The sequence below is a fragment of the Chelonia mydas genome, chromosome 20, assembly GCF_015237465.2.
Source record: "Chelonia mydas isolate rCheMyd1 chromosome 20, rCheMyd1.pri.v2, whole genome shotgun sequence".
Classification (NCBI taxonomy): Eukaryota; Metazoa; Chordata; order Testudines; family Cheloniidae; genus Chelonia; species Chelonia mydas.
Window position 1 is genome coordinate 14,193,988 of NC_051260.2, and position 13,483 is coordinate 14,207,470.

The 13,483-nt window shown below is 49.8% G+C and overlaps 2 protein-coding genes across 31 annotated transcripts in view; both read right to left on the bottom strand.

Moving 5' to 3' along the window:
• The window catches only part of LOC102941668 (adhesion G protein-coupled receptor E3), a 123,058-nt gene extending 113,848 nt beyond the window's left edge, over positions 1-9,210 (bottom strand). For 3 of the 17 annotated variants that reach the window (XM_043533052.1, XM_037887902.2, XM_037887901.2), the window contains exons 1-2: positions 8,736-9,209; positions 3,119-3,317 (exon numbers count right to left, since the gene is read on the bottom strand). In XM_043533052.1, coding sequence (XP_043388987.1) covers positions 3,119-3,317; positions 8,736-8,774 — 238 coding nt within the window. In that variant the 5' untranslated portion in view covers positions 8,775-9,209. Of the gene's footprint in view, positions 1-342; positions 1,178-3,118; positions 3,318-8,735 lie in introns of those variants that run through there. The other 14 variants (XM_043533063.1, XM_043533061.1, XM_043533054.1 and 11 more) reach the window with 13 other exon arrangements.
• Positions 9,211-10,457: 1,247 nt separating this feature from the next.
• The window catches only part of LOC102941444 (adhesion G protein-coupled receptor E1), a 40,510-nt gene continuing 37,484 nt past the window's right edge, over positions 10,458-13,483 (bottom strand). For all 14 annotated transcript variants that reach the window (XM_043533043.1, XM_037887886.2, XM_043533045.1 and 11 more), the window contains 4 exons: positions 13,262-13,353; positions 12,231-12,399; positions 11,370-11,462; positions 10,458-10,922 (listed from right to left, as the gene is read on the bottom strand). In XM_043533043.1, coding sequence (XP_043388978.1) covers positions 10,917-10,922; positions 11,370-11,462; positions 12,231-12,399; positions 13,262-13,353 — 360 coding nt within the window. In that variant the 3' untranslated portion in view covers positions 10,458-10,916. The remainder of the gene's footprint in view (positions 10,923-11,369; positions 11,463-12,230; positions 12,400-13,261; positions 13,354-13,483) is intronic.

Sequence of the window (13,483 nt, forward strand, 5' to 3'; positions counted from 1 at the left end):
TGGTAAACGTCAGTTTCGCCAGACACACACACACAAACCCATAAAAAGAATATTTCCATCAACAATTGAAATTGACCGGTAGGGAAAGTAAGAAAATGTTACTTGAGAACTTATTACAGTTTGATTTATGGATTTTTACTTTCTATATTGTGACTGACACTGACAGTTTGTGTTTTAACAATGACAGAGCTTTGACTTTTTGAATCTCAAGGTCTGTGGTCATTAAACAAATACTGCCTGACTCCCCCCATGGCCTGACCCCTCCATAGTTTCCCCACAACCAAGACCATTTAAATCAATAAAAATAAAGAACTAAAATCAAGTTGTGCTCGGCCTACAAACCCGGGTGGCTCTGTTGACTTTAGCAGAGCTACAGCAACTGATGAGCTGACCTCTGTCGTTGAAACCCCAAGGGAGTTTTGTCTGAGCAAACCCCGAGTGAGAACACTCGGGGTTTTGTCTCATTCCCAAGCCTACGCTGTGAGAGTGACTCACTTCTCCGATTGCTCAATGTCCCCACTGCACATTTATCAAATCGTCTCAGAAACCAGTCTCAAAGCCATTTCTTTGTAACCTGCTGCCGCAGTACACATCAACTGACCCTCTGCGCCTTTCACGGATAGCAGAGCCTCAGAAACGTGCTTTGGATGCCACCCTCAGAAGCCCAGCTGCTCAGGAAAAACCCCTCTGGAGCTGGGAATGCAGGTGGAATTCTCAGAAGTTTACTTCTGTTCCCTGCACTGTAGCAGCCCCAAAGAACGGCTACTTGATACTTCCTCTTCCACACTCAGCCGGAACTAAGAAATGCAGGGGCACACGGTGAGGATTTAAAAACGAAGGGACCAAACCTTTTTGGATGCACAATATTTTCACCTGATCCTTATTTTACCCTCCCAATGGATTCAGCGGTTTACAATAGAACAACAGGTCATGCCAGGCACAGTAGAAGGATCTCACTACCCTTGGCCAAGGGCTTTTCCCAACTCTCACCACTTTGTGTTGGAGATCCAGCACTTTGCAGCCCATTACATGAGGCTCTTTTCCTTGTGGATCCAAGATGGCTGGACGTTAGAGGAAGGAGGTTTTGGAACCGTTTTCCAATAGGACTAGTCTGAACTAACCCACCCAGCTAGTCTGAAGATGGAATTAATCCCATTCATATAACAGGACTGTTATAAGACAGGACTGTGTATGACAGCAGGGGCCTGGACTCAATGACCCTTAGGACATGGGACCATCTGGAAGTTTTACTAACTAAATCCACCATTTGTTATATGGCTGCTCCAAGCTGCGTCATGAGTTTGAGAACCGCTGTCCTAACTTGCCAGATTACTGCACCCCTCTCAGGAGTCTGATTGGTCTTGCATACCCTCAAATTCAATTCATTTAAACGCGACTTGCTTACAAAAATCAGACATAAAAATACAGAAGTGTTATAGCATGCGATTACTGAAAAATTGCTGACTTTCTCATTGTTACCATATCATTATAAAATCAATTGGAATACAAATACCGTACTTACAGTTCAGTGGATGGTATATAGAGCAGTATAAACAAGTCATTGTCCATATAAAATTTTAGTTTGTACTGACTTCGCTAGTGCTTTTTATGTCGTCTGTGGTAAAACTAGGCAAATATCTAGATGAGTTGATGTACCCCCGGAAGACCTCTGCAGACCCCCAGAGCCACGTGTACCCCTGGTTGAGAACCACTGAGTTAGGATAAAGCTCTGGGGGCTAGTCTGGTCCCAGTTACACTGGTACCAATCTACAATAACTTCACTGAAGTCAACAAGAAAAATGGGGGTCTTGCAATTAAGGCCCGATCCACAAAGGTATTTAAGGGCCTAAATCCCAGCTCCACAAAACCCCTCCTCAGCTGCCCCCTAACCCTGTAGATGCCTAAACTCACAGGCTAAAACTTTTTCTAGGCACCTGAGTTTCTGCCTTTGGGCACATGCCCTGTTTGCCTTGCTCTTGATGCCTATCTCACACCTAAGCCCCACAGATTGGGGGGTGGGGGCCCCAATCTTGTAGGCATGCTCAGAGCACGCCTCCTGGACTGGGTCCCATTCAAAATTGGGGGAGGGGGATAAGCAGTGGGGGCACCTTGTTCATACCTTTTAGCCTGGGGTTACCTCACTCGCCTGGATTGCGGGAGACCGAGGTTCAATTCCCCCTTGTGCTTGATGGGGTGCGGGGGGGGGGGGGGAAAGGGATTTGAACAGAGGGGTTTCTGCCTATAAAGAGTGTGTCCTAACCACTGTGCTACCAAAGTCTGTCATATTTAATTAGCTATACAAAGCAGAAGAGCTCAAAGAGCCATTGGAGCGGGGGACTGGACGCTGAGTCTCCCGTGTCCCAAGCAGGTGTACTAACCCCCTCACTGCAGGGTCACTCTCACTCAAGTCTGTGGCCCAATGACTATCCCCAAAAGAGCCAGGAGAATTAGAGGATTGGAGCACATGTGTAGGTGAAAGATTCAAAGCGCTCAATCTATTTAGTTTCAGGAAGAGAAGGTTAAGGGTGACTTGATTACCATTTATAAACATCTACACAGGAACAAATATTTAATATTGGGCTTTTTAATCTAGCAGAGAAAGGTGTAACACAATCCAATGGCAGGAAGATAACTCTAGACAAATTCAGACTGGAAAGAAGGCGTACATTTTTGACAGTGAGGGTAATTAACCATCAGAACAATTTACCAAGGGTCATGGTAGATTTCCCATCCCTGACGATATGAAAATCAAGATGGGATGTGTTTCTAAAAGATCTGCTCCAGAAATTAGTTCGGGGGGAGTTCTATGGTCTATGTAGAGAGGAGGTCAGACTAAATGCTCACACTAGTCCTGTCTAGCCTTGGAATCTGTGGTTTATTAACTTTATCAGTGATGATTTTATGTTTTCTTCCAGGTCATTGATGAAATGAGTGTTCATTTCAAGAGTCACAGATCTGGGTGAATGCCCAGCAGTGAAGGGCCCTACAAAGATCCTAACACAATTATACGAACAGAGAAGAAAGAGAGTTTTCCTGCCCCAGAGACCTCAAGCTAAGATTTTTTTTTTTTTGCCAAGCCCCCATTGGAAGAAAATAACCCAATTCCTTTCAAACTTACCCAGAAGGTGGGAGATAAGCTGCTTCATGGTGGCCGCTGCCTTCTGCAGCCAGGCAAGAAAACCGCATCTGCTTATCCTGTTGTGATCTTTCTCAGGGGAAGTTTGCTGAGTGACGCAGGTTGTCCTGGGGCTTGTTATCACCGTTCCTATCTCAGCTGTGTCTCTTTTTGGGCGGTGTGAGGAAGCAAGGCCAGATGGCTATAGAAAAGTAGTGGGAGATGGATCTATTAGCTCCAGGCTAAACAAATCCCTGGTACCAGGATAGTGAAATGGCAGCTGCTCCAGGTCAATTAAGACACCTGGGGCCCATTAAGAGCTTTCCAGAAGGCAGGGAGGACCAGGGCCAGTGCAAGGACATTTTGCGCCCCGGGTGAAACTTCCACCTTGCTTCTCTCCCCGGCCCGGCCCGCCCATCAATTCATTGAGGGGCAAATCCCAATGATTATAGCTGTAACTGCACCTGTTACCTCTGGATTATTAAAAAGATCATTCTTAATGATCAGTAATGAATACAATCATACAGTACAAGGGCAGAGGGGATATTTTATTATTGGGTTATCAATCTTTTTCTCTTATAATATAAATCATACATGCTGCTAAGAAGGAAGGTCTCGTGTGGGAGTCACGTGCCGGGGAGTGAGCAGATCCATGTTCTATTCCCAGCTTTTCCTCAACACACAAATTCTCCTCCCTTGCAAGGCAACTCAGAGGAACATCTAGAAGAGCTAGCTTTTACATAGACATATCCTTGGGGCAACATGACACCCATGTGCCTCATATTCAATGGAATAGGCACATTGCCCCCCAAGAACTCCAGCGAGCAGGGATAGGGCATGTTTAAACCATGTACTATGTGTCCTGGGGTGCAGGACAACACTAAGCTGTCTGTTTATGGTTAAAGACCACTTCAAATGCCATTGCATCTACTAACTGATGCTTAGACAATACAGCACTGAGGCACTTGCTTAACTTCAACCCTGTGAGTAGTCCTGCTATGTTTAAAGTTACTCACATGCTTCAGTGCGTGATACGTAGTAAATGATCGTCCCCAGGTGTTTACAGTCTAAAGACATGATATAACAGGTGCATAGACAAACAACTGGGCAGGCTGTCAGCGGTGCGTATGGCTGTGGGATGTTTCTTTTAGAATGAAATCCAAATTAATAAATCAAGTCATTTGGCATAGCCGACCAAGAATCAACTTTGCAGTGACAAATCCCCCTCAGGTAATTGCTCATCTAAAGTTCAGCAACTTTCACGAAAATCTAGGCTCTTTATCTCTTAGATAAAAAATGTATTTCTCTCTCCCATCCTCTGGAAACCGAACTACTTGGTGGCTTCGTTGATATGAGTTCATTGTTTTTCATTTGACTTTCAAAACATGCTGTGAAAATATTTGAGTAACTACCTCAAAAGGCAGAAAAGGGGTGGCAGGGGAAAGGTTGTTTTTCCATACTCAACTTTCAAAATCATTTTCTTTCTTTGTGAATTGTTAACAATATTAAAGTTAGTGAAACAAGACTTTTTTAAAGATGTGATGGTCCAAGTATAAACCAACTCACTTTGTATAAACATATTAAAATACTTTATATCTACTTCTCAACCATGTAATTGGTCTTTTTGTATCTGAAATCTGAAGAATATTCCCATCTTGCATGATAAACTATAATCTAGGGCTTCTTCTGAATTCTGTACCATTGTTTGGTAATGTAACCAAGATTTTCAATGGTGAGCACAGAATCTGCATTTCAAACACAAAACACAAAAGGCCAAAAATGCAATGTGATGGGATATCAAGTTATTGAAGAAGCTTAAATATGCATTTACGCGCTGACCCCCGTGCACCCCCTGGCTCCCCCCTCACCGCGCTCAGGGCCCTGAGCCTGCTCCGGGAGGGGCAGCGGCGGCTCACATGCCCGGGAGCCGCAGAGCCCGAGCGCGGCGAGGGGGGAACCGGGGGGCACACGGGGGCTGCGGCCCGCCTGCATCTGCTGAAGCCTGCAGGAGCCCCCCCCGGGGGGGGGGGATGCTGGGCCGCAGCCTGGGCAGGAGGGGCAGGGGGCGCGGCTGCTCCCTGCTAGCAGCACCGCCGCCTTTGCAGGGCTCGCTGCCCCCGCAAGCCGACCGTCTGGCTCTCCAGTGCCTCCGGAAGGTGGCTTCTCCCTGCCAAGCCAGGGCACCACTTTTTTGTCACCTCCCAACCACTTAGCGCCCTGGGCCACCGCCTAGTTCACCTAGTGGTTGCACCAGCTGTGGGGAGAATGCTAGGTTGATTGGGATACCTGAAGCCAATCAGGGGCTGGTTGAAACTAGTTACAAGCCTCCCAGTTAGTCAGGTAGGCACACGTGTCAGGAGCTGTGGGAGGAAGTTGCGCTGTTGGAGAGGCTGAGCAGTACACACCATATCAGGCACAAGGAAGGAGGCCCTGAGGTAAGGGTGAAGTGGAACTTGAGGAAGTGAGGGCTGCTGTGGGGAAGTAGCCCAGGGAATTGTACATGTCATGTTTCTAAAAGGTCAGCTACCATAGCTGGTACTATTAGGGTTTGTCAAGGTTCCTCCCCCACTCTGAACTCTAGGGTACAGATGTGGGGACCTGCATGAAAACCTCCTAAGCTTACTTTTACCAGCTTAGGTTAAAACTTCCCCAAGGTACAAATTAATTTTATCCTTTGTCCTTGGAATATCCACTGCCACCACCAAACTCTAACTGGGTTTACTGGGAAACGTAGTTTGGACACGTCTTTCCCCCCAAAATACTCCCAACCCTTGCACCGCACTTCCTGGGAAAGGTTTGGTAAAAATCCTCACCAATTTGCATAGGTGACCACAGACCCAAACCCTTGGATCTGAGAACAATGAAAAAGCATTCAGTTTTCTTACAAGAAGACTTTTAATAGAAATAGAAGTAAATAGAAGTAAAGGAATCACCTCTGTAAAATCAGGATGGTAGATACCTTAGATACAGGTAATTAGATTCAAAACATAGAGAATCCCTCTAGGCAAAACCTTAAGTTACAAAAAAGACACACAGACAGGAATAGTCATTCTATTCAGCACAGTTCTTTTCTCAGCCAGTTAAAGAAATCATAATCTAACATATACCTAGCTAGATTACTTACTAAAAGTTCTAAGACTCCATTCCTGTTCTGTCCCCGGCAAAAGCAGCATACCGACAGACACACAGACCCTTTGTTTCTCTCCCTCCTCCCAGCTTTTGAAAGTATCTTGTCTCCTCATTGGTCATTTTGGTCAGGTGCCAGCGAGGTTACCTTTAGCTTCTTAACCCTTTACAGGGGAGAGGATTTTTCCTCTGGCCAGGAGGGATTTTAAAGGGGTTTACCCTTCCCTTTATATTTATGACAGGGTCCCTGGGTAGAGGGTGGGCCCGGGCTCCCCCCCTTTGCCCCTCTGATTAATCACTGAGACTGGGAGACAACAGAGACTGTGCAAGGGAGGATAGCTTCTCCTCACTTTCCCCGCTGGCTTATGATGAAAATGGCTCAGTAGACTGTGGCCCTTGTCTCCAGAGAGAGAAGGGCTACGTGGAGGGTCACAGTGAGCCTCTGAGGCTAGCGAAATCCGCCAGGAAACGTGGGACCCACGGAGGCAAGGATAGAACTTTGTCACAACAGATACATCTCCCCTACCCACGATGGTCTTTAAGCATCTCACTAATGTTTGTTATGAGGGTAAACCTACCTCCAGTGGTGCTGGAACTAGGGGTGCTGCCATGCCTCCCAGGTTGAAGCAGTAATAACAAACGCCAAATACATGATTTCCATCAGCAGCACCCCCCTCCCACTATAAAAATTGTTCCAGCTCCCCTGCCTACCACCCTGCAATCTACATGAAGGAAAGTAACAGGGGAAACTGTTCTCCTTTTCTTTCAGGAATAACCTCATGGATGGTTCCTGGGACCCACATGTGACATTCTATAGCTTGGGGGAGCATCCTGTAACCCCCATATTCCTCATTTTTATATAATTGTGATCTTACATATAAAGCATGCCTTGTAAGGTATCGGGGAGAGGTTACGATCTGCTGAAAGTCATGTCTCTATCCATAGATGTGTATCATTAATGCATATGAAGTTATGAGAATTATGTTGTATGGTTGTCACAAAGACATGCTGTAAGTTGGGGAATCCGCCAGATATTCGCTCCCCAGAGTCAACTGCAAACAACCCATCAACAGCCATTGTCCAGCAAGGGAGCTGCAATTCAATGACTCACCTGCATGAGGCCACACCAAGAGAACTGCTCAACCTTGCCTGGAGACTCAGCAATGCCCCCCAGACATGTCTGGACTTGTGCTCCCCAAGCACATGGGACTGAGAGTATAAAACGGAACCCAGTGGCCACAAGCTGGGCCTTTCTCCTTCACCCACCTATGCTGCAAGCAACAAGGACACTCTGAAGCCTCCAAATGAGGGGACTGGCCCAGATTTCAAGAGTGAAATCTGTGTACTATGAACTGCAATATCCAGTGGGGTGAGAAAACCTGCTTAATCTAGATGTTGCCCAGTCTAACAGGGTTGAGAGTTTAGTCTGCGTGCTTATATTTTCTTTTCTTTTCTTTTGGTAACTAACTCTGACCTTTTTGCCTATAACTTTTGCCTTTCCTGCTGGAGTAGGAAGTTGTTCTGGGGCTCAGGGCTGACTGTACAGCTTATAGAAAGGGAAACAAAGACCCTGTGCCCCACCTCGATTAATGCCAGCCCCTTTAGGCCGCTCTAGCAGCATAAAGTGGGCAGATATGCCCCACCCTTGTAAACGTCCCGTGGGCAGGGGGCCTCGCTAGCTGGCGTAGGGGTCCTGCATCCCCCTGCTCCCAGAGTAGAGAGCAAATCAGGGGCATGACCAGAGTACACTGCACTACAGCTCTTCCCTGCTCCCCAGGAGGCTATAGGTTGCAGCATAAGTTAGAACAGCCTCGAGGCTGCTCTAACTTACACAGAGAGCTGGGCAGAGTTCTGAATGGCCCCAGAATAGAAGGAACACAACATTTCTTCTGACTTAGCTGCTGTAGGGTCTCTCCCTACAAGCCCTATTCTGCTATGGAATGACTCTCACTTCTGGATATGTCTGAAATGGAGGTCATGGGGCCCAACTGGGCCTGCCAGACAGGGCTCTAGCACCTGACTGCCAGCGGTCCTGGCACTGACCTAGGCACTGTGTTCACAGCGCTATGCCTCAGAGGACATGAGGTAACACATCACAGCGGATCTCGTGCTCTGCTGCTAGGGGACAGCTGTGGGTACCAAGAACCCTGGTGGGGAGAACAATGGGGAGTTGTGGGGGGGAAGAGAAGAGCCTACATACTATGAGTCCCCATTAGGCCAGCAGTGCGAGGTTTAACACAGAATGCAGCACCAATCTCTCTGCTTTACCCCTGCAGCTTTCTGCTGCCTTATCTCCCTGCCAGAGCTCAGCTCCCCTCTTAGGTTTCTTGCAGCAGCTCTTCTTATCGCCCTGGTGCAGGATGGTGGCACTTCTTGTGAAAGAAACTTCCCCTTTGAAGCCACAAGCTGGGGTTCCAAGAACTGCCCTGCAGGCCCACGTATGAGAACCAAGGAACACCGGGGGGCCCCTCGCGGGGGCTCAGGGTATACCTACATTGCAACCAGGAGGTGTGACCACTGCACTTCTAGACATATCTGAGCCAACGGTCGAGTCGCCCCGGAACGTTCCGGCACACCGTTCCAGCGCTTCCCTGGCATCTTGCGATGCTTCCAGCACTTACACTCCAGCGCGGCTTGAGCGCTGCATCACCCCCTGATCGGAGCTAGCTTTATCTAGCTAGATCACGGCTAGCTCGAGTATTAATAGCCGTGAAGTCCCAGTAGCATGGGCAGCGGCTGCTCAAACGTGTGCCCTGGGTCCTGGGCTAGCAGCAGGCGGCCAGCTGCTCCTCGAGCTAGCTAGACATGTCTGCTGTACGTCTGCTCGTGCTGCAGTCCCACACCCCCAGCTGCAGCATAGATATGCCCTAAGGTGCGTCTCTCATAGAATCACAGAATCATAGAATATCAGGGTTAGAAGGGACCTCAGGAGGTCATCTAGTCCAACCCCCTGCTCAAAGCAGGACCAATCCCCAATCAAATCATCCCAGCCAGGGCTTTGTCAAGCCTGACCTTAAAACCTTCTAAGGAAGGAGATTCCACCACCTCCCTAGGGAACGCATTCCAGTGTTTCACCACCCTCCTAGTGAAAAAGTTTTTCCTAATATCCAACTAAACCTCCCCCACTGCAACTTGGACTGTAATGTACCAGGATCACTGCTGGGTCCCTAAGCTAGAGGGAAAGGACCTGGGCAGAACTAATACACTTCACCCTTATACAGCTCTTTTCATCAGTAGCTCTCAAAGCGCGTAGGGGCCCCCTGCTGCCCAGTTCAAAAGCTTGCTAGTAGCAGGTGACATAATCCACCCCAGCCCAGGGAAGGTATAACAGGGCTCCTGGAGGATAGGGCCCTCGCTGGCTGTTAGCCAAGACAGCTAAGCCTCCGACGGCCAGAAGCTGGGCCTGGATGACAGGGGATGGATCACTCGCTAATTGCCCTGTTCCGTTCGTTCCCTAGGAAGCGTCTGGCATTGGCCGCGGTCAGAGACAGGTTGCTGAGCGAGATGGACCATTGCTCTGACCCACGATGACCGTTCTTGAGACAATCACCTCCGGAGGGGGCTGGTGGCCACATGGGAGCCTGACAGCTGGCTGTCGAGCTAAGGCTGCATCCCAGGCAGCCTGACAGCTGGGACTGAAGGGATCCAGGCACAGTCGCGCCCTGGTGATGGCGGAGGGGGGGCAGCACAGGGCTGCAAAGCAGCAGGGGCAGTTGCACATGTCGGGGTGCGCCCTGGTCCCGACAAGACCATGGACAAAAGAACCGAGCTCCGGCTCATTGCCTCCAAGGGTGGGGGGCCCCAGGAGCGGAGCAGAGACAGGACTCTGCGCGGATGCCTATAAAGGGGGGTCCTGTATTGAGGCTGCCGGATACAGACCCACTGGTTCCCTCAGGCACCCTAGCTCCCAGACTGTACTTCCTGATGTCACCATTAGGCGTCTCTCCAAATCCTGGCTTGCATTAAGCAGTCATGGAGCAGGGAGTGCAGGCTATACTGAATTCATCGGACAGCACTACTGGGCATGCTAGACAGCGCCCCCTTGCTGTCAGGGAGCACTAGGGACTGCATTTAGACAGAGCATTGTGGGGACTCGGGACTTGGTTGCTTGTACCCCATTTCCAGCCACTAGAGGGAGAAACAATTTAGCCTGTATATTTTAGGGTGTCGAAACAAAACCACTCGAGGAGGCATTTTAAAAGATGCCACAAAGTCATGCATTCAAAATCAAACTCCTTTTACACTATTGAAATGGCACAGACATGCAAAACCTGCTCAGATTTCAGGGCACTGAAGGATTGTGGGGGGGACCCACAATAAATAAGGAGAAAGGGAATCTCGGAAAAGGAGCAGCGGACCAGGGCTGGACTAAGCTATAGGTACTACTGGCCCATGTCTAGGGAGTGTAACTTGTTCTAACTACTAGACCCCACAGCCAGAGATAGAAGAACCCAGGAGTCCTGACTGCCAGCACCTGCAGCTGTAATCCTCACACCCCACTCCCCTTTCCAGCCCACTGATTTAACCCCGGGATCAAACTCCAGCCCAGACAGCTGGGAGGTTGGTTTCGAAGCTCTGATCCTGCAAGCGCTTTAAAGAAGGCGGATTCAAGTTCTGCGATAAGCTCTTCCTTCTCCTGTGGCGCGACGGCATCTCCTGCCTCCCGGCCAGAACGTCAGCCCTGCAAGGAAAGAGGGACACCGGCATGGTTCCGGAGGGGAAAACACAAGCTCCCAGGAGAGTTCTGATATCAGGTGAGTGGGATCAAACCTTCTGTGCCCTCGGATTTAACCCTGACTTCAAGCTCCGAGCAGAGCAGATTTCCATGTCTATTGGTGTTACTGGGGCTTCCCCCAGAGCTCCTAAGTCCCTGAGGGCTGGTGTGCACCCAGCTTTTGTACCAATTTAGCGACATCAGTCCAGACACCATGTCTGCCCTGTGCTGGGGAGTCCTGACTCCCAGCCCCCTTTGCTATAACCACTAGACCCACCCCGCTTCCAGCGCCCTGACAGAACCCAGGAGTCCTGACTCCCAGTCCAGTGCTGTAACCCTGCCCGGATCTCGCCTGGATTCTGGATGCATCTGGTGAGGGTTCGGCAAAGATCGCAGGGACATTGGCTCTCTCACCGCTTTGCTGCTGGTGGCTAAAGTAGACATGGAGACGTCGGAAACGTAGGACTTGGGTTTGCAGGTGAACCATCTCTTGTACTCCTCCCGCACCTGGAGATGCAGAGACAGTGAGTGGTGCTGCACCGCTAAGAAATGGGAGAAGATCTCTTCTCTCCATGCCTTATCTCCGTTTCTAACGTGCCCAGCACCTCAGCATCGGGGCATTATGCAGATGAATAAGAGCCGCGTCTAATCCTCCCTGATAAAAGGGACCGGAGCCCCTGATGCTGTCATTGGGGCTTATTCACTGTTACCCATGCAGAGACTTATAGCTATTTATGTTCCCCCCTCATCTATGCCTTGGTACAAGTTAGAGCAGCCTCAGGGCTGCTGTAACACTCTGCTTCCTGTGGCAGGAGAGAATACCCATAGTGCAGTGCACACTAGCTTTGCACCCAATCCACCCCCTGCTTTGGAGGCAGAGCCTTTAGAGGAGCTATGCATGGAAGGGGATTCTCAGGAGGCCTTTCCCTTCCCTTTCCCCCCTTTAACAGCCCTTCAGGGTGCCAGACTGATTATTTTAGGGAAGTTCTCCAGGGAACTGAGAGGCTGAGTGACTTGCCCAAGGAGTCGACAGCACAGCATGGAATTGTGCCCAGGTCTCCTAAGGGCTAAGCTAGTACTTCAGCCTCTGGGCCATCTTTCCTCTCCAAACAAGGGGCTGCTCCATTGCTCTGCTACTGGGGGAAACCCTGGGCAAAAAGCTGGGGGTGGGGGATCTTGCCCAGCAGAATCAGTAAAGCATCGTTAGCCCGCCCTGCTCTCTGCTGGCAGGAGGTCTGATGAGTCCATCAGGGAACGAAGGGCCCTGGGCGGTACCTGGCGATTGAGGAGGCAGTGCACCAGGAAGATGAAGGCTCCCTGCAGGCTGTTGATGATGGTGAATAAATACGCCATGACAGTGGCGGCTGGGCCGACTTGAAGGAGACCGAAAATCCACGTGCAGCCCAGAATGAAGACTTGGGCGATGGCTTTAAAGGTCAGTAGCCTGGAGAAAGGCAGACGGAGAGATCCCGTGATGACAGCCCTCTGGGGGGCGGCTGAGTCAGGGGGGTCCGGGCCAAAAGGGCGAATGCCTCCAGGTAGCCACGCTCCATCTACAAGCGTGAGAGCAGCTGGCCCAGAGTCTTCGAAAGGTAGACGCACAAGCTGCTACAGCCTGCACTAAAGACCCAAGCCTCGCTAAGAGGGGCTGGGACGGATTCAGATCCTGTGTGGATCGGACAAAAGGAGCCCTGTGACACACCCACCAGCCCTCGCTGCAGGCACATATAAGCATGGAGAGATCTTTGCTTCTATGTGACCAGGCTTTTGGGGTGACTATCCCATCCGGGTCCCCTTTGCAGAGGAATTAGTGTCCGTGAGGGGTACACAGCATGGAGCAGAGCAGGTTTGTAAATCCAAGGTGTCAGAGACGGGGGAAAGCCCCACAGGGAGCAGATCTCCAGCTGGTTCAAATCGGCAGATCCCATAAAGAGACACCAGCTGAGCATCTGTCCATCCAGGCTTCGTAACAGCATCACCCTCTGTCCTGCAATCTAGCACCTTGGCCACTCCACGGCTGAGGGACACAAACAACGGGGCATCCAAGCACTGCTCTTGGGGGGCCATCAGCTAGACTGAGGATCTCCAAGGGTTGTCCCAGCATTCAGAGAGGCTCACAACTCCCACTTCAGGGAGGCCAGTATCAGCCCAATTTTAAAAGAGAGGGAAACTGAGGCACAGTGACTTGCCCAAAGTTACGCTGCCAGTAGCAAAGCTGGGAATGGAACCCAGGAGTCCTGACTCCCACCCTCCCCCCTACCACCACTGAATGATACTTTTCAGCTCTGCTTTTAAACCAACATTACCTGGTGTTCTTGAGGGTGGACACATCAGTGTTGAGCCTGGAAAGCTTTCTCTGCAGCATCCAGAGGGTTAAGGCAAAAAGGACGGAATTAATCTAGAATCAAAGTAGAGAGGTGGCAAAATTTGCAGATACAAAATTGCTCAAGATAGTTAAGTCCCAGGCGGACTGCGAAGAGCTACAAAAGGATCTCTCAAACCCAGGTGACTGGGCAACAAAAGGCCTC